Consider the following 21,300-nt stretch of genomic DNA (forward strand, 5'->3'; position numbering starts at 1 on the left):
CTCTGCTTAATAGTTAAAAATACTATTCAGCAGTTCTCCCTGATAGTATGCACAGGAAAAGGTGAATGCATTTTTGACATGTATCTGCATAAAGGTTTGTGATGCCTATGGGACTACGCAGGGTAGAAGTGAAACATCACCTGCAGTCTGAAATATTTGCTGTGTTTGTTGCCTATCTGATGTGATGTTTCAGTTTGTGTGTTTATACAGAAGGTAGTGTTATTCTTTAAAAGGCTTACAGGTTGTGGAGGACATTTGCTGCATGAAAGATCCCAACAAGGCATCAAACTGGTTTTGGTTCTGTTTTGATTTACACACGTGATTTCATTTCATTGGATGAAATCATATGGTAAGCAGCTCACCACATTATATATATTGTCTTCAACAATAGTAAATTAATGCAAGATTTCAGAGATTTCCTGGGGAATTGTTTGGTTTTGACTTAACGCCAACATTTCAAATTGTGGAATCTCTATATTGATTAACTATGAAGTCCTGAGTAAAAACATTATTTCTTAAAATTATTTTTATTTAGGAGAAATTGCACTGTCTTTTCTACCTACTTGAACAGATGTCTCAAATATGGGGAATAGTTGTTATCATTTCATAACTATTTCAAAGTAAAATTTAAACTTTTTGTGTCCTCTGAAATGCTTAAATAGCCTTGTTAAAAAGACAAAATTTTTGCTTCTTTTGATTATGCTTCATAGTGTGAAACAAAAAACAAGGGTTACAAGATGCTTGTATGTGTGGATTAAAGTAGCTTGAAGCAATGTTACTTGTGAGGTGAATTGTCTTTTCTACAGTGACACTCAAAAAGACGTCACTAGGGACAGGCAGGGTGCTTTGTTCACTTTTACAAAGAACAGTTCTCCCATTCTTAGTGTTCTTGTGCAAAACTTAATTTTCCTTTGCGGTACTTGAATGTCCACTGTAGATTCATATCTAAAAAGAGTTCTCTATGTGTGGAACTTCCCACAGTGGGGAGTTACCTTTTTAATATAGAACCTGTGCGTACCAGATCTTTTTGGCACACTTTGTTTTCTTTGAGTTTTCAGTGTGGAGAATGTACTGGGGGAGGAGGCACAGTATTCATCACATAAAAGCATCCTAAGAAATAACAGTGGATAAAGTTTCTTCCTCAAGTTGTCATTAATCTCAAGGCAATTTCTAGAGTGGCAGTGTCAAGGAAAATGATGATCTTTATAAAAGTGCCAAGACTTCTTGCTGAGAATGTGAAGAATCAGTGTCATCAGAAGATAATTTCTGCCATTTGCTCTTTCTGATGCTTCTCCAGAATTATTTGACATGAGACAGTCTAGGTTCAAGAGTCTGATCTTTTTATTTATTGATTTAACTCTGTTTCACAGTATGAAAGAGTCTTAAATCAGTACTGCACCCAGAAGTTTACAAACAAGTTAAGCCACAGTATTGTATTAATACTGTGTATTGTATTAATGACTACCCTTGGTATTAAGCCAATGAAAACTTGTGGTATCTTATCATTTCAACTGGAAACCATAACTCATCTCAAGCTAGTTAGAAAGTCGGCCATTCTTTCCCATGTTTTCTCAGAAGCCTCCTGTGTTAAACCTGGGCCACACCACATTTTCTGAAAGCAATTTGGAAAGCTAATGGACAGAAGTCACTTAAAGCCAAAATCAGGTTGCTAAACAGGCCCTAAAAAAATCCAATATCTAAAGATTTTCACAGTTGCAGAATGAATTGGTTACTTACAACAGCTCATTTGTATAAATGGTCATGACACAGTCTTTACCATCATGCTGTTTTCCTCACTTGTATTTCTTCCATCCCAGTTTGCTCTGCTGTGCTTCACTTTCTCTAACAGTACAGTCAGATTGCTTCCTCTGTTGCTTCTCATTGCCTTAGCACCTTCTTTTGTTTTGTGCTGGGACACCCCTCTGTGCTCTTAGTCCTGGTGCTGTGTGCCCTAGAGCCCTTAGTTATTTGCAGTAGCTCATTCATCAGCTTGATGACATCTCAATTTCCATGTAGTTACATGCACTATTTGTCAGTGTTTAGATGAGACCACTGTTTTTAGTTAACGGAAATGTTTGAATGGATTAAAAATATCTGAAAAAAATGAAAATGTGACATTTGGTCTATACTGAAGAGCCTAGCCAAAATTCTTCCTTATAGCTGAAGTACTAGAAGAAGGCCAGAAAGCTGTTAGATCTGATGAGCAATATTTTTGTGGTCACAGAAGCCCAGAGCTGTCATGCTTGGCTGCTGTACCATCTTCATTCATTCAGCTCAGAAGCCAGGTGTGTGGTTTTGTGTTGCCTTGTCGCTGCTGCATTTTTCCTAGAGATGGCATTCAGTATGTGTCATTTAGTGGAAGTCCCAGTCTACCTCTCTGGGACTTGAAGGGGTGTATACTTGGAACCTGTAAGAAAGGCCTGCATTAGATGGCAAACGAAACAATTTGCAAATGCACCCTTCACAGCAGCTTGCAACTAGCAGCATATTATTAAATCTGAGCTAAATAACAATTTCACTTCAGAGAAGCTATCTTTCCTTCTCTTTTACAACAATATGTGCAAATGTTTTGTTCTTCATCCTATGTATTTTCCTTTTTGAATAGATATTGATGAATGCAGCATCATTCCAGGAATCTGTGAAGGTGGCGAATGTTCTAACACAGTGGGAAGTTATTTCTGCATCTGCCCCCGGGGATATGTCACATCTATGGATGGCTCCCGCTGTATAGGTAGGTGTTCCATCCTGTAGGCTTGAAGAGCTCTTAAGGTTATTGAGGCAATTTATACACAGCAGCAGGACTTCAAGGGGAGAATGCTAGATGGTTGGGACAGGACCTTGATATATGCTCTCACTAGTATCACTCTGATCCAACAACTTAAAATTCCTAACATCTTCCTTCTCTCATGGTTGCCACTGCAGCAATCTTTATCTAGAATGTAGATCTCTCTAAGTCAGCTGTGCTGTAGGCTGAGAACTCATGCCAGAGATCTGGATTTTTTTAGGGGAAAAAAAGGAATGAATATCTCTCTGTTGGCAAACATAAGAAATGTTAATTGTATTTCTTCTTAAATCTGCATCTGATGAAACCAAAGGCTAAGCTTACTTCAGTTCTAAAAGAGCAAACATTTATTTTAATACCAAGTAAACTGGGTATTTCAAGTTCCATCTCACATAGGTTAATTTAACCATTAGAAATCACTATGAGGCATTAAATAAAATGTGCTGAATTGACACTAATTTGGCCATAACAGGTAATATAACAAACCAAATATTAAGTTTCAGTAGGTTGAACGTTTTAAAGGGCAATTTATTTAAAAACTGTTTCTATATTAAAAAAAAAAAAAACCAAAACTTCTATATATGTATCACAGAATCATCTAGGTTGGAAGAGACCTCCAAGATCATCTAGTCCAACCTCTGACCTAACACTAACAAGTCCTCCGCTAAACCATATCACTAAGCTCTACATCTAAATGTCTTTTAAAGACCTGCAGGGATGGTGACACAACCACTTCCCTGGGCAGCTTGTTCCAATCCCTAACAATCCTTTCAGCAAAGAAGTTCTTCCTAATAACCAACCTAACCCTCCCCTGGCACAGCTTTAGCCCATTCCCCCTCGTCCTGTCACCAGGCACATGGGAGAATAGACCAAACCTCTACCTCGCTACAGCCTCCTTTAAGGTACCTGTAGAGTGCGATAAGGTTGCCCCCGAGCCTCCTCTTCTCCAGGCTGAATAATCCCAGCTCCCTCAGCTGCTCCTCATAAGACTTGTTCTCCAGACCCCTCACCAACTTTGTTGCCCTTCTCTGGACTCTCTCGAGCACCTCCATGTCCTTCCTGTAGCGAGGGGCCCAAAACTGAACACAGTACTCGAGGTGCGGCCTCACCAGAGCCGAGTACAGGGGGACAATCACTTCCCTAGCCCTGCTGGCCACACTGTTTCTTATGCAAGCCAGGATGCTGTTGGCCTTCTTGGCCACCTGAGCACCCTGCTGGCTCATATTCAGCCGACTATCAACCAATGCTCCCAGGTCCTTCTCTGCAAGGCAGCTTTCCAACCACTCATCTCCCAGCCTGTAGCTCTGCTTGGGATTGTTATGCCCCAGGTGCAGGACCCGGCACTTGGCCTTGTGGAACCTCATACAGTTGGCCTCAGCCCATCAGTCCAGCCTGTCCAGATCCTCCTGCAGAGCCTTCGTACCCTCGAGCAGATCGACACATGCACCTAACTTGGTGTTGTCTGCAAACTTACTGAAAGTGCACTTGATTCAGATCACTGATAAAGATGTTAAAGAGAACTGGCCCTAGTACTGATCCCTGAAAAAACAGGGGAGAGCACGAACGCAGTCCCCCACTACCACAAATTATTCAGTCGAGTTTCCAGCATTTGGGAAAATCGCAGGGTTCAGCACACCCGGAGTGCAGGGGGTGAGCCTCGCCCTGGGAAAACCACCTGCCTGATCATGGTGTGTGTTAATTTATATCATGGATCTTCTCATTAGGTTTCTTTTGTACGGCTGCAGATGTGCCGAATATATGTTATAAACCATACTGATGAATTAACTGAAAATACTGGTTATGACAATAGTGTCATTTCTAGCTCTCAAGTGGGTTTTGTTATTTCAGACATCTCAAAGTGCTTTGTTCTCATGTTGGGAAAGGGATGGAAATTCTGAAGGGAGTTCCAGATTACAGATACATGGAGTACACCAGCAGAAACACAAGACTTGCAGGAGATTTCACATTAATAATTTTTTGCACAGTGTAGTCTGTTATTATTACCAGGTTCATCTGGGGAGTTCCAAGCTTTAAATATATTGTGTCTGGTCCCAGGAATAGTGACAGCCTGTGATTTCCAAGATGATCAAAATTTTGATGGATTTTAGCATGTTTTTACAATTCAGTTTCTAAAGTCAGCTCCCAAAACCAATTGCACACAAAATTGTTTGCCCTAATCTGCTAAGACAGGCCCTTATGTTACTATCTTTCCCTTAAATTAACTTTTGTCTGGATGTTCTTGTGTTCTCAGGGTTTACAGTATTAGAAAAAATAGTGCTTAGGAGAAAAGTGAAGAATGTAATCATTATAAGCACATACTTCTTTATTTTTCTCAGTTTAAGATAAATATTTACTTTTCACCAAAATATCAGGATGTATACAGTTATTTTAATTCATACCATGTCTTTCCAAATTAATAGAGTTTTTATCCCTGTCAGTGTTCAGAGGTGTGACAATGAAAGACCTAGGATGTATCATTGAAAGAACTAGGATATATAATAAATACTGACATATTTATTTAATTTTCACATGGGGATACTGAAAATACAGTAATATGTTCAGTCTACCTTTAGCACATACATGGTTCTTCCAATTGAAACTAATTATAGTTGAAGAAATATTCAAAGGGAAATAAAAGTTCTCAAAATTGTTTCTGGCTTAATATAATCTGAACTTTAATTCAAGAAAAGAGGAGTAGCCATCGTAACAAATCCTATCTTAGCTGTGAAAATTACCAAGTAATCATGTTAATTGTTTTACTGTCTCTGTGGATAATGTTAGACATTTAAAGCACTTACTAAATCTCATACTAACACTGAAAATGCTATGCTACAGTTAGATTGTTAGAAGACTGGATGGCCTTTGTTTTGTCAGATATATCTACACCAAGGGAAAAAAATGATTAAATCAATTTACTGAGATTGCAGTTGTTACATTGTCTCAGTTTTTGTCACAGTGGGCTTTTCATTTTTTTGTATCTAGTTTCTATTTGTATTGCTTTGTATCCTTTGTATCAGCCGTCTTTCCTGTTAGCTCAGCAGAATTTAGATCTCAAGAGCTTTGTTAATATGCTGAGGATATGACTTGAGCTAAGCCCCGGGACCTGTCTGCCACATAGTTGCTTATATGTGCAGGAGATGGGTAAATATTTTTGCTCCAGCTATGTCTTTGGGGAAGGTATCTGGAATGAAAGAAGCTTGTAGATTCTGCAGAAGGACTGTGGACCTGCCTTCCGCGAGTTTGGGATGGTTGCTGCACTGACAAAGCTGAGTGCTGTTCCAGCAGCCACACTGAGCACTGTGGCATCTCTATGACCAGATGCATCATAATGTGTTATGGTTAAAAGTATGTGAATGAATAAACTTGCTGAAAGAAGAAGCTGGAAATGGAATTTTTGTTGTCTTCACATGCCCCAGACCCTCTGCCACACATATTTTACAGTGCCAGGCTATTTACTTCACACTCAAGAGTGTATTTCTGTGAAATATATTGGCTTTTTCTTTTTTAAAGCTGAACATATTAAACCTAGTTTTTGGAGAGGGGCCTGTGATTTCAAAAATACTAGTCCTTAAGACTTACATTTTTGACCTTAGCAATTGTTTGTCTATATTTTATGTAGATTTAGGTCATATTTCAGCGTTTCTTATCTTCTGCCTCATGCATCCTGTGTTTTGTTGCCTGTGTTAATTTTAGAAAAGACTTGGTTAAAAATGGACAGCTTACTTTTGTTCCTCTTGCATGTTTTTTATCTTCAAATATTGTTAATTTCACTGAAATGACTCATGGGAAAAGATGCTGTTCAGAAAGTCTTTTTTTTTTTTTTTTTAAATAGAGCATGATAACTAGCATGAGGCTACACTGAGATATTTTGCAGAAAATAATTTCTTGGGTTTGGTTGTTTTATTGTCTTCTTTTTAAAACTTATGTACAGTTAAATATACTTATAACTGTATATATCTGGCTTTTATACCTAGTTGATTCTGTTAAGCTGTTCAAAGTCTGCAGTTTTTTGAAGTTAAGAAAGAAAAACAGACTTGGTTTGTCTTTTCCAGTGTCTAGTTCTGGAATCTAATGTAGCCATCCTGGGTTATATTGAAGCTATATTATGAGCAAAAGATAACAAAATTGATCTATCCAGTGTTGTTCCTTTAAATAAATTAGCAGCAATTTGTCATAGTCCAATGACTAATAAGATTTTCTTCAAGTCTTGTTTAGTGCATGCAAATAAATGTACTAATTGTTTTACTCTGATCACATTGAAATGTTAATTTTTCTCCCATTTTTGTTTGTTAGCATAGAAGGCTGTGACATACAGTATTTAGTTACTGATTATTTATTTTTTGATTTTTTTTTTTTATTGTTAATAGAATCATAGAATGGTTTGGGTTGGAAGGGACCTTAAAGATCATCTAATTCCAACCCCCCAGGTTGCTCAAAGCTGCATCCAACCTGGCCTTGAACACTTCCAGGGACAGGGCATCCACAGCTTCCCTGGGCAACCTGTTCCAGTGCCACACCACCCTCTGAGTAAAGAATTTCTTCCTTATGTGTGGTTGGCTTAGCCTTGTTCTTATACAAGCTGAATGTTAGTGATGCTGTTAGGAGGCACTACCCATAGTGATGAAGCACAGATGTGATTGAGACTACAGTAAGAATCACAGAATGGTTGAGGTGGGAAGGGACCTCTGGAGGCCATCTGGTCCAATCCCCCTGCTTAAGCACCTAGAGCAGCGTGTCCAGGACCATGTGCAGGCAGCTTTTGAAGATCTCCACAGTCTCACTGGGCAACCTGTGCCGGTGTATTGCCACCTGCACAGCAAAAACATATTTTCTGATGTTCAGGAGGAACCTCCTGTGTTCCAATTTGTTGTTATAGCTTCTTGTCCTGTCCAGGAGAAGAAAAGGAGAAAGGCAAGTAAAGGAGAATGGATAATTGGTCAAGGTCATTTTCTCCCATGTTCAGGGGATTCAATAGTTGGGCAGATTTTGAAGTGGCTCTATTCTTTCTTCTACGTACTCATCGAACACAGTCTGAAATAGTTTGAGTAGTATCTATGGCATTTTTATTCTGTCCAATATTTCTGTACTGGTTGTTGACAAAGCCACTAGAGAAAATACGCCTAGTCCATTCCACAAAGTCGTCTGTGAAAGAAGTTGAGAGCTTGTCAAGACTGGAAGAAAAGATGAGTTTGATAACTAGATGTTGGATTAATGCAAGACTCATGTCAATGAATGTATGTAACCTTGCAGTAAACCAAATGTGGAATAGATTGGTGCTAATCACCTCAGATAATTGTTGGGTGTGTTTTGTTTTGATTTTTAAATACAACTCTTTTAAACATTTTAGTACTTACATGAATTGAATAAGGGAAAGTAGTTTTGAGAGTTCATGTTACTATTTTTGGTTTTCTTTCTAAATTAAATTTCAGATCAGAGGGCAAGTACATGTTTCTCCAGCTTAGTGAATGGCCGCTGTGCACAGGAACTTCCTGGTAGGTTCACCAAAATGCAGTGCTGCTGTGAATCTGGCCGGTGCTGGGCTATTGGATCTGTTCCAGAGATGTGTCCTGTTAGAGGATCTGGTGAGTGGCTTGGTGGTTTTTTTGTTTTTTTCTTCTCTTTCTTGCTCTCCTAGTGGGCTGGAGATCACTGGAATATTTTAAACTACTTTAAAATGTAGGTTAAAAGGAGAAAGAAAGTCAAGATTTAGATTGTTATTCATTCTAGTATTTTTAATACTGATGTTTCCATCTGTGAACCATTTTTTTTCTGGTCCATTATTGCTTGGGACTAGTTTCTTTAATGTCCTTTTATTGACATTGGACGTAGTTCTCGGGAAATAGGGAAGATTTTGTGGTAAAGCTCGAAGCGGAAATGACTCTGAGGGTCCATAGTTCATTTCAATTTAAAGAAACAGCTGCTCTCCCTTTCCATTAAATTTCATGTTACTTTGAACTAGAAATGCATCAGCATTTCATTTATTCTTTCAACTCTGTGCTCACAGAGAGCTATTCCACATCCCATGTGAAATGTGTTTTATCTGTATCAAGATCTCTGAGAAATCAGGGAGTTAATGCTGTTGGAAACACAAGTGGTTTTGACATATAGCTGTAAATTAAAATACTTCCTTTTATTATTCTTAGTGTCCTTCCTTAAATAACACCTGTCACAATTGTGGAATCCGCTTGAGATTAGGTGTGGGAGAGAGAACACATGACATGAAAGAAATGAGGAACCAGTGTTCTGGTTTTTGCAGCATCTTCCTTAGAAGCTGGCTTTGAAGGGTTGATTTACTTCATGCTTCTTTTTGTGTTCCTGTTCAACAGATGAACACCGCAGACTTTGTGTGGATGGCACTTCTGCTGGAGGTGGTTCCAGGGGTGGTGGCACAGGAGGAAATGGATTCCTTCCCAGTGGCAATGGCAATGGCTATGGCCCAGGAGGAGCAGGATTCATTCCCATCCCTGGAAGCAATGGTTTCTCCCCAAGCGTAGGTGGAGCAGGGGTAGGGACAGGTGGTCAGAGTCCCACTGGAAATGGCCCAATAATTACAGGGTTAAGTAAGTATTTGCATTCTTATGACTTGTTAATCTCTTTTGATTCCTTCTATTTTTATTTTTTTCATTTTTTTTCTGCTTTGTTTTTATTCTGAAAATGATACTGTATTCTTAACACATGTTCTAAGATGCCTTTGCATATAAATGCATATAGGAGACTTCAGCTGATACATCAGACTTTGGGAGCACCTTTTTTAGCAGGAGTTCAGACGAATGGATTTTTTTTCTTCATTTCCGTTATAGATTTCTTAAGCCTGTAGCTTTAGTATCAACAATTAAGTATAATGAAAAGATTTGTTTATTTTGTTTATTTATTAATATCTCTCCCTGCCACTGTGTGTGTTTTCATTCCTTTCCCTTATCAGCCAAAGGCCAGTCTACCTATTCATTTTCCGACTTGGACTCTTAATAGAGTACCCTTCCTATCTTACTGTATGTCTTCATTTCATTCACATGATTAATCTTACTACCTGTTGGTTCTATAGGAAAGAATTTCTTACCAGGAGAAGTTTCCCAGCATGTACTTTACACTTACTTCCAAGACTTGGACAGACTAGCACAGAAAACTAAAAATCTGTCTGTATTGTCACCGTGTGTGTGCAATTTTTGTATATGGGGGAGGTGTATATGTGTATATGTATCGTATTTGTGTACTTTAGTCCATTTTTATTATTTATTTTTTATTATCTCTTACTGCCTTTAATTCACTTTTCCTCTCCACCTTGCACAACTGTGGTGACTGATGTTCTTCAGAGAACTAGTCCCAGCAAGTTATTTTGGAATTATTTTAAGTGCTTATATAGTAGTTACAGCTAACAATAGAGAAAAAAGCTAATGAAGAATCATTGAATATCCTAAATTGGAACAGACCCCTTAGGATCATTAAGTCCAAATCCTGGCTCCACACAAGACCACCCTAAAATCAGACCCTATGTCTGAGAGCGTTGTCCAAGCGCTTATTGAACTTCGTCCAGCTCGGTGCCATGACCTCTTCCCTGGGGCGCCTGTTCTAGTGCCTGACCACCCTCTCAGAAGGGTGAAGAAGGCAAGACTTCAATGATTTTTATTGATCTTCCTGCCTTTGGCACTTTTAAGTTTGGTGTTTATAACAGTAGCCCGATAAGAAAGAGCTTTATGTTCAGCTACCTGTATGTGAGTTTATGTACTGGTGATATATATCTCACACATAGGCTTCCCACTTTACCACGTTTGAATTTTTCACTTGTGCTGTGCCGGCTGATCTGTCTTGGTCAGCGCTAATAAGACTCTAAATTTCTAACTATTCTCAAAAAAATCACCAACATTTAAAATAAACTGTTCTCTCTCCTTACCTTGCCAAATCTAAAACTTACCCATTCTGCAGGAATACTGCCTTGCTGTAAGCACAAGGTGAAGTCACACATACCTGAAGTTTACTTGTATTTGAAAGTATGAATATCTGTCTTGTGTTCTCTTGTGTTTTTTTGTTTGTTTGTTTGTTTGTTTTTGTACTAGCAATACTCAATCAGACAATAGACATCTGTAAGCACCATCCCAACCTTTGTTTAAATGGACGTTGTATACCAACCATTTCTAGTTACCGATGTGAGTGCAACATGGGCTATAAACAGGATGCAAATGGGGATTGTATTGGTAAGTGAACATTTCTGAAATCCATTATTCATTTTTAAAATACTAACATTTTTCAGGTTTACTTTTTTTTTTTCAAAAATACCAAACATTTTATCTTTCCTCACGTACGTATTTATTTTTTATTTTAATAATACTGCTCTTGTGAAAGAGAATGCAAGGACTATGTTATTACTTACACTTGAGGAATTTATAGTCTTTATGAGAGTTATCTGCTTCCTAAAAAAAAATCTTGAATTAAAATTATGAGTATGGAGTATTAATCTATGAGATAGGTATTGTACATTTTTCTGTACACGTTGAGCAAGTTAAGTTCTGTTCTTACTTACTCTTTTGTTACGCTCGTGTAGCTCCTTTTCCTTTTTTTTTTTTTTTTTTTCCAGAGGAGTTAATGTTGAGTTATATCCAAGATAACTAAGGGCAGAATTTATGTTTTTAAAGATATGAAATCATTAGTAGAATGGATGATTAAATTTTGATTATAGTTGTATTTCATAAAGTATTGAATGCTAACTTCCTATAAAAAGCACAGAATTTGGGGTTCTACACTTCTATTCAGTACTGTAAACACCAGTCTTGCAGTGCCAAAGAATTATCAGGTGTTCTTGTGGGGTAGTTTTGTGGACAAGAGCCCTGTAAATGTAGGATACAGCATCTTAAGTAGAAAGGATCCTAAGGGCCTAAGTGTAAAGCTCTGTTTCTCTTGCTGATTAAATTGGCTTATTGATTCTTTTTATAAAGAGATTTGAGATTTGTGAATTAAAGATATAGTGTAAGAGCTTGTTACCTGTATTTTTTTCTCTCTGAAACAGTGCTTTTAGAATTAATTTCTAGTGTGCCTGTGGATTAGGGGAAAATACAGAAAAAAAGAATCACAGAAATTGAGTCCTTAAAAAGATCTTGTAACCAAGGCTATGAAGCAAAAGCTGGGAACCACTGCAACTTCATGTTGTTGCACATTCTTCCATTTCCTCTGAATTCCAAACTGAGTACCAGGACCTACCCGGGTTGGCACCCTGCCTTCTGGAGAAGTGAAATGGGACAATCGTTGAATAGTACTTTTTCTTTGGTGTCTCTGTTTGCTGCTGTGTCTAACGTCTCTGTTTTTCTTTCTCACATCAACTTGATACATTACCCTTGAAAGTTTGCAGGTCCCCTTAGCTAGTCAGTTTTCTTGCACCCAAGAAACCAGTTATAACTACAATGTTCCTGAGAATTGTCTGTACAACTTGTAAAAAACTGTCAGGGGTGGAGGTGCCACCACTTCCCCACTAGTCGTATGTCCAGAAAGCTTTCAGAGCTTCTAATCTAGTTTAAACACAATTTGACAAAAAAAAAAAAAAAAAAAAGTCAGCTCATTATTTCTTGTGTTATCCACAGGGTTGTAAGAAAAGCAGGTTAGTACCTTTCTCTCTGCACTTCTGTGTACCTGAGGAATGTTAAAGTTCCTCTTCCAAGTTCTCCTCCGTAATATTTATAGAAAACCCAACTTTACCAGCTTTTTATCCTCAGGCAAAAATTTTCTAGTGCTCTGATCTCTGGCTGGGAAATTTAAGAGATTTATTCTCTTGCCACATCCTTCTTGCCTCAGAAAGTATGAGGATACTGTAAGTGAGGAATGGAGTCTTACTGTAAATCTATCTTGCATTGATATGCTTTTACAATGTATGCAGAGTCCTTGCACTTTTGATAACAGCATTACATTTTGCATCACTAAAATCAGTATCTCCTAACTGTGGTGAATCTTGACTCGTAGAAAACAGTCTTAAAATGTTCTAATCATCTTCTGAAAGCTGGCATATTAAACTATTTCGTGTGAAAGAAAATCTTGGGAAACTGGCTGGTTTAGTCTCTTGCCTAACAAAGTTTCATCAAGTTATTCTTCATGAAATCTATTTTACAACTTGTGTTCATATTCTGTGTTATCTGGGGGGCAAGTTGAAAATCTTAGTGAAACACACAGATTTTTGTTATGTAGTTGGTAACACAATATATGTTTATTACATTTTTATTATTTTTGCTTTCTAACTTTAAATGAAGATGTAAAGATAAATAATACTAAAAATCTGAGTTTGTGTTTGTTGTAAAGCTTGCAATGGAACAAAATGAAAGGCATTTCTAAATGACTTTTCTGAGGCAACCATCTCGTGTTCAAATCATTAAAAAACAGTGACAATTAACATTATGGTAGAACACAGTTATGATAAATGCTTATTCATGCTTGTAACAAACTACTCTTCTTAAAGAAATACACTGAAGGAGCAAGAGAAACGTAGCTCTAAAAACTGAGCTTACATACCATGGAAAGGCATAATATCATGTGTCTTTAAAATCCTCTCCTCTTAAGGCAAGAAAAATTTGACTGAGTTACTTTGTGCTTCATATCAGCAGAGAGCGTAAAGGTGACATGTGCCATATAGTGATTAAGTAATAGTTCACTCTGGCACATGATATTTTAATGCTGTTAAACTCAAAGCCCTTTATTACTTTGAAAAGCACGGAAAATAACTTTTACTTCAGTGTTGCTTATTTAATGTTTCGATAGCATTAAATCCGTATGATTATTAATCAAATGCATGTATTGGTAATGTGGTATACATAAGTTAACAGTCTAGGAAACAAAGAACCAAAGCAAACCTTGAGATGGTAAGATTAACACTCAAAACACCAGAGGCAACTTGTAGGAAAATATAGTTAGGTAGATAACCAAAGGCCTAATCTGAGCTTCCATGTGCCTTTAGACCTGTGTTTTTAGTGAATGCCAGTTTCTGAAACCATTGGCACAAAAGAAGTGAGTGATACATTGTCTTTAGTGTCCTTTTGGCTTCCCAGCCCAAACAACCAGGTATTCATTTATGCATGCCATCTGGCAGTGGCTTTTGGTTTTAGTCCAAAATAGGATTTAAAGTCTGTAGTTGAGTTTATTGTGAAATATTTTATTTGCTCTATCTTTGTACCACTTGATAGGTAGGTTGCAGCAAGTAAAGTAATGTTTAATTTAAACATTTTTTTTCAATTCTTATAGAAAAAATCATATAGGAAAAAACAAACTAGGACAACCGTCTGTGGTTTAAAAGACCTATCAGATATAACTGTTTGAGTGATGACAATGATTGACAGAAAGGTATAGTGTGTTCTTAGTAGCTGGCTGGCATTCTGTCCCTTTCTCTTCTACAGCGTCACTCTGTAGACCACTAGCATGCCATCCACCTTCCACTCCAGCCTGCGGCAAGCTGCATCAGATTTTGAATTTGAGTTTAAAATTCTTGAAAACTGAGGGACTAGAGTGATAGGTACATTAAACAAAGTTGTTGACCCATATAATTCTCCAGCAAACACCTATACGCCCAGAAAAAGAAAAAAAAAAAAAAAGAAAAAAAAAAGAAAAAAAAAAAAGAGTATTCACACAGGAAACTTAGTCTTGAATTCATAACTGAAACTCTGAAACTCAGTATGAAAGAGTAGTCTGAAACCCTCCATCATTGCTGGATTCATTAGGATCAAAACAAAGATTTCCAGTGGTTTAACAGAAGCAGGTACTCTGCCACCTGCAGTAATGTCCTAGATTGAAAGAGGTGGGTGGAGACATGGCTTCCAGCAAGTTTAAGTGTCATTTTGCGTATTTTTTTTTTCTATGTGAAACAAATCTGTCATTGCAAATTATTTTAATTCTCCAGTGGTTTACCTTTTAAGGAGCTGCTTGTATTCAGGACACCTTGTCTGGCTGTTATTTTCTGGTTGTATTACAAAGAAGTAGTAAGAGTGTCTTAAGTGTCTCATTGAACTGCTGATTTGTGAATGTTAGTGGCCATAAATCACACAGAAAGTTGTGCTGGAACTTTAAACAGGAACTTAACTGCATATGTGTATTGTGTGTATTGATACATACTAAATTAAAGGTTTGCTTAAGTCTAATTTGGATACTCTTATTACTGAAAGAACATACTTGGGGAATGTTACATTTCACTGTATGACATTGGGTTAATAGTACATAAATGAACACTGCTTCCATACTGCTCTAAGACACTGGCTGCCTACTCCCCAGGCAATAAATTAAGAAGCCAGAATTTATTAAATATTTTTGTATAGAGTTATAGAAAAGAAAAATCTTCTTTAAAAATTATCCTGTCAAATCAAAACATAATGCAGTTAAACACTGCCTTCTAACCTAAATGCGTATCACGTTTTTGTCATGATGGAACATTGCCTGATGCAGTATAAGGACTGTAAGTAGTCCTAAGAGATCTTACACTGAAAGATGGTCATAATATCCCAAACTGATAGATGGCTATAATATTACTACCTTTATTTCATTCTGTTTATAAAATCTCTGTGTAAAACAGTAGATACTTTAAAAGTGTCAGCAAGCACATTTCTGTGCTCTGCTGAGATTTGTATTTGCAAAATGACTATAATTCCTTATTGTAAATCTTGCAATGGATCTTCACACTCATCACTGTAAGTCTTAAGGGTGTTTTGGGAGTTCCATGCTGTCTCTTCTGACAAGTGTTACGGATGAAATACTGAAAAGAGGAGATGTGTGATGCAAGTGGTGAAAGAGAAATATTCATCATTGAAGAGAGGCATGCTGGGAGATTGAACAAAACCAGCTAAATATGTGTGTCTCAGATGTTTCCTGTTTACACTGCTTGGATATGCATGCTTGCAATGCAAACTCAAAGCCAACAACTTCTTTATATTAACATACACTTGCTATTTCCCTCTTTTATGAACACCTTATAAAAATAAGAGCATCTTAAAATGCATATTTTATAGGGAAATCATCTGATGCACATGGCTTTTCAAGGATTTTCTAAGCTCAAGTCAGCTATTTCATAGAGGAATGTTGCATTCCTGCTGTAGAATTTATAAATTAATTTACAGTGAGATACATTGCTAGCATGAACATTTCTTTAACAGATGAAGCAAGTTGAAGCCTGTAATAAAGTAAGTCATAAAAGTCATTCTCTGTAGGAAAACTAAGCAAAATAGAGGAGAGCCGTGTCTATTATTTTTAAGTTCCCCCATCCTCCCCTATACCAAAGAAAGATAAATATACTGTAAAGTATTTTGGATTAAGATATTTGACAAAACAACAGTGTGAAAATATGATTTAGATTTTGGCATTTTGTTGGTAGCTGGCAACTTCATTCTGATGGAATTACGTGCAGTCCTCCTGCATACTGGCAGAGCCCTGAGAAAAAATACCCACTCAGGAGGAAGAGCATCTCAACATCTAGACATTGTAGAGAAACATGAGGGCAGGAAGCTACTACAATTACACAAAAGTCTTTTGCCATGTAAAAAGCTGATGCACTTTATGTTATCTTCATTGTATTTAACATTCTGAATTTCTCTGTTCTTTATCTTGCTTCATTCTTGTGGTTTTACTGGAGTGCTGCTATCAGCTGCACATGTGAATGAGCTAAATATGCATGAGAGGAGGTATTTGATTCTTCCATTTGCTTTGCCTTCATTCATTTAACTGTTTACCCCAAACAATCTGATTGTATCTAGGCATCAGGAGTGCTGTAAACAAACTCACTAAATTGTTGATTTGGGTGACCCCAGATCGCATTGATATGTATGTTGATGGTATTGGTTTTAAAGAGTATACGTTAACACCTTAAGTCCTGTGAAGTTCATGGTGTTGTTTATGGCTTAATTAGAACAAAACTAACCTTTTGCCATTTTTAGAATCAAGTCATTCATAGTCCAACACTTTCAGGAAGTATGTGTTGAACATATAAATGAAAATGTCTGCTTTTAAATTTAATCTCTCATTTGATCCCATTATTTCCAAGATGTAATGAACTGAGTTTTAAAACTAAATCTGATAAAGGGTGATACAAATGATCAGCAAAGTTACCCGTGTTTTCCCTGAATTTCTGATAGCTTACACTGCAAAATGCATGGTAAAATGATCATTGCTAAGAATTGTAGCTGTGACTTTGCTATGTGCCAGTTTCCTAAAGCAGCTTACAGCCAGATAGGATGGTTAGTCAGAACCCCCCAATAAGCATTGACTTTAAAGCCTACCTGGATGAAGAGATGTGTAATTTCAGCCGTACAGGGGAAATGGAGGGCATAGTTGGGGGAAACAAGGCACATCAGCAAAGGTCATTGATGGAGAAAGGGGGATTTAATCAAATGATCATTCAGTTTGTAACCTGTGAATTTAGTTGTAGCAGAGAAAAGCTGCTCAGATCATCCTTTGGTAGCTGTAAGAGATACTGCAAGCCAGTGGTCCTGCCTGCAATACCGAAGGACTGCACTTGCTCTGCTCCCAGGATCAGGGAGGGCAGGGAACAAGCACCTCTGAGAACTTGCAGAGGGCTTTTAGGGAATGTAAAGGGGAGGAATAATCAGTGCCTTTTTAGAGCTGGGAATAGCTGTCTCAGGCCAAAGTCACAGTTGACTCATAGGAAGCCACTGGAGATCAAGCTTGAGAAAGGTTCTTGAAGGGGATTAAAATTTTCAGAGCCCTGTCTCAAACAGGAGTTATTTCTGAGCAGTTACCTAACACTTAAAGCAGTTAAAGTGTATTTGTTTGCACCCAAAAACAAAAGCCTTCGGAAAGGACAATAAGGTACATTATAGAAAAGAGCTAGATTAAATGCAGCACTACTCAAATGCAGACTGTGGTTGAGAAAGCAATGATGCATAAACAATTGAGATGTGGTGCACAGACTGTAGTCTCATTAAGAATCCCTCCTGCTGATATGCAGCCCCTCCTCATGTTTCTGTAATAAACCTGTGACATAATGGGGGATTTTAGATGCCAAGATCCACTCTCCTTTTACAATGCCAGTTTTGATCTGTGTTGGTTTTATTCTGAAGAATGAGTGGTCATTCAGTTAAATGAAATTCTGTTGACTAAAGGGTTGTTTTAGTAGGTGATCCTGTGTCTCTAATATGTTATTTTTCTTTTGTCTTCTAAGATGCATACAAATGATGCATTAACATTTTGTTTCTTGAAAATGTCTGCCTAGTTGTACTAAAATCAGCTCTATGATCTTAGGAAAGTCATGATTTTGTATCAAGAGCAAGTTTTAAGTTTCAGCATTTGTCAGTTACTGTCTTTTTAACTTAGAAACTTCTAGACTTGGAAAAATGTTGTATATATGGTGAATTCACTACTGTTCCCCTGTACTGCCAACAGATGTTGATGAATGCACATCAAACCCATGCTCTAATGGAGACTGTGTCAACACACCTGGTTCCTACTACTGCAAGTGCCACGCAGGTTTCCAGAGGACTCCTACCAAGCAAGCTTGCATTGGTAAGAAAATTTGCTTTGTGTCTACTGATGTTGCAGAGGTTCTGACCCCTTCTATCAGATCCTATTGGAGTTCAAAGAATAGTTACTAGTGCAATTTCAGTAAATCCCGACAGATGTTATATTAATTGGAACCCTAGTTCTGGGCCACGACTCCATTTATTGTGCTGTTCTACTATTCTGGAGTATCTGTTACTTGGCCAGCCCATTCTAACTGGGAATTTGACAAAAGATCATGAAATAGACTATTAGTACGACAGGTGTGTATTTGCGTATGGATGTAGATGAATATGTAGGCAGTTTTATAGAGTTATTTATAATGTAATTGTTGAGCATAGCTGACATAGCATTTATTGTAAAGGTGTGAAAAATAACTTTTTTATATCTCTGATGGAATGAGAATGAATTCTTAACCATTTTTGGATTTATTTCTTAAGTAATATTTAAATAAAATGCCAGCATTTTTCAAAGCAATAATTGTCACTATATAAATTTTATTTTATGGTAACTGATTGTATGATTTTTTTATATTTTTTTTTTGCCTTAGATATAGATGAGTGCATCCAGAATGGTGTTCTTTGTAAAAATGGCCGGTGTGTAAACACTGATGGAAGTTTCCAGTGTATTTGCAATGCTGGGTTCGAACTGACTACAGATGGAAAAAACTGTGTGGGTAAGATCTCCTCTTCATACGTGTCAGGCATTGGCTTGGCAATTCTAGAAATTGTACTTCATAGAGCTGTAGCACAATGATGATTAAGAATTACCTTTTGTATAATAAGGCATGACCTGAGGTGAACTTACCGCCTCTGCAGTGAAATAGACATTGTATGGAACTGTATATTTTCAAAGAAAACTGGAGGTAAGTTTTGTTTTTGAAGCTACATTTCTCCACAGGATACCCAGGTAGCTCAGTGCCAGGAATAACATTTTTTCTTAAAGCTTCATAGTAAGTGCTTCGTATATCATAGAATCCCAGAATGGTTTGGGCTGGAAGGGACCTTAAGACCATCTAATTCCAACCCCTCCGCCATGGGCAGGGACACCTTCCACTAGACCAGGTTTCCCAAAGCCCCATCCAGCCTGGCCTCTAATGCTTCCGAGGATGGGGCATCCACAGCTTCTCTGGGCAACCTGTTGCAGTGCTTCACCACCCTTAAACAATTTCTTCCTTACATCTAATCCAAACCTACCGTCTTTTAGTTTAAAGCCATTACCTTTTGTCCTATCACTGCCTGACAGAGTCTCTCCATAGCTTTCCCGTAGGCAAGGAAAATTTCAGCACTGCTGAAGAAATAACTCTTTTTAGTTTTGGCTATACTGTGTCAAAAAATCTTCCTAGATAAACAGCCAGTTGCAACAAGCTCTTAATTCGATCAGGTGACTGAAGCTTTTTATTTGTTCACATAAGAAACTGTGATGCACCCTGTTCTTCTATACAATCTGCTGAAACACACAAAGTAACTGGTCACGACGGGGGAAAAGTTTACTACTTTGTCTGTAGAGAGAAAGCTTTTCAGGTCCTTCATTAGAGTTACTGGGAGTATTTAATCTACAAGTGAAGGAATCTTTCTTATCATCTCTCCTGTTATTTACGCTATGTCATTTTCTGGAGATGAAAGAATATAGGAAGTTTTCTTTACAATGTTTTGCAGACCATGATGAGTGTACCACTACAAACATGTGTTTAAATGGGATGTGCATAAATGAGGATGGGAGTTTTAAATGCATCTGCAAACCAGGATTTGTTCTGGCTCCAAATGGGCGTTACTGTACTGGTATGTAGAACTGTGGGTAACTCATTAAGACAATCTTGACTGAAAACAGTTTTTCCTGTATGTTGATTCATTAAGAATGGTAATCTCATCACAGGGACTTAATATCATACCTTCCTAATTCATTATGGTAGATGTCTTAAGCTGCCTAAATATAAGTTTTTAAATTGCAGAAATAAATAAATAAATTATTTAGTATTGTTCAAAATAAGACAGCAGGTGTTAAATCACCTTTTGAAACATCTTGAAGTCATCTTAAATGCAGCAAAATATGGAGACCCTTAATGAAATGGTAAAGTGAGTAGCAATATGGGAAGTTTACAAGGGTTAAAATATTTTACTTTGATAAACACAAATGTATGCTTTCCATACCATTATTTTGGCAATTCAGAATGCATAACGTTTAAGACACCATATTTGGCATAGAGAATTATAAGCTTTTTAAAATGAGGTCATGGAAATATTGCATTAAACGTTTTAAGAATGGAGTCTGATTTAATTTCAAGTAATGGAAGATACCTGTTACAGCCAGTAGAAATAAGTTTGGACTTAAAGTATTTTTAGGAGGTGTAAAATCATGCATATACATTAGCTATCTGCTTTGAAGTTGAACCATTTATATTAGCTGTATTCTTCTTAATATACATGCAGCCAGACTGTTCACTTGGAAATTGATGACCTTTAAAATGTTCTTTGAAATTAAACTTTACTATCATAGAGATATTCTGTGAATAATGTTTTCTTAACCACACTTTAAAGCAAAGTTACAATATCATGAGATGGACAAAGAAGAAAATTTATTCCCAATTCTGTTTAATGTAGAATCTGAAATACTTTACCAATCCTTACAGTTTTTCTGACTTTTTAATGCACAGGTGGAATTTTGATTATTTAGTGTGATTCCAAGGTGAGACATTACTAGAAACAAAACAAGGATATATTAATGATTCATTCATTAATAAAGCCATTAGGTAATTCTAAAAATGTTAATTGTATACTTGCTCGAAAACAGCTAATATATTGTTGAATTGTGTTGCCTCCTGGTAGATATTGATGAATGTCAGACATCAGGAATATGCATGAATGGTCACTGCATAAATACTGAAGGATCCTTTCGGTGTGAATGTCCACCTGGCTTGGCTGTTGGGGTTGATGGTCGCGTGTGTGTAGGTAAGTGAGATTTTTCTTTATTGAAAAGTAAGTGGAATTATCAGGTGAAATTAAAGATATGCATTATGTAACATTCTGCTAGGCAATGTTGACATCACCTGTAGAATT

The 21,300-nt window shown here is 37.2% G+C and overlaps 1 protein-coding gene and 1 non-coding gene across 3 annotated transcripts in view; one reads left to right on the forward strand and one right to left on the reverse strand.

Annotated features, from left to right (window-relative positions):
* The window catches only part of FBN2 (fibrillin 2), a 182,202-nt gene that overhangs the window by 59,617 nt on the left and 101,285 nt on the right, over positions 1 to 21,300 (forward strand). Inside the window, exons 8-15 of one of the 2 annotated variants that reach the window (XM_035569387.2) lie at positions 2,606 to 2,731; positions 8,212 to 8,364; positions 9,109 to 9,342; positions 10,834 to 10,971; positions 18,131 to 18,250; positions 18,795 to 18,920; positions 19,903 to 20,025; positions 21,070 to 21,192. In XM_035569387.2, coding sequence (XP_035425280.1) covers positions 2,606 to 2,731; positions 8,212 to 8,364; positions 9,109 to 9,342; positions 10,834 to 10,971; positions 18,131 to 18,250; positions 18,795 to 18,920; positions 19,903 to 20,025; positions 21,070 to 21,192 — 1,143 coding nt within the window. The remainder of the gene's footprint in view (positions 1 to 2,605; positions 2,732 to 8,211; positions 8,365 to 9,108; positions 9,343 to 10,833; positions 10,972 to 18,130; positions 18,251 to 18,794; positions 18,921 to 19,902; positions 20,026 to 21,069; positions 21,193 to 21,300) is intronic. The other variant, XM_050716237.1, reaches the window with a different exon arrangement.
* Positions 4,331 to 4,488, reverse strand: LOC118259679 (U1 spliceosomal RNA). Its single transcript, XR_004782085.1, has one exon. It is a non-coding gene; the product is annotated as a U1 spliceosomal RNA (small nuclear RNA).

The sequence above is a fragment of the Cygnus atratus genome, chromosome Z (assembly GCF_013377495.2).
Source record: "Cygnus atratus isolate AKBS03 ecotype Queensland, Australia chromosome Z, CAtr_DNAZoo_HiC_assembly, whole genome shotgun sequence".
In the NCBI taxonomy this organism is placed as follows: Eukaryota; Metazoa; Chordata; class Aves; order Anseriformes; family Anatidae; genus Cygnus; species Cygnus atratus.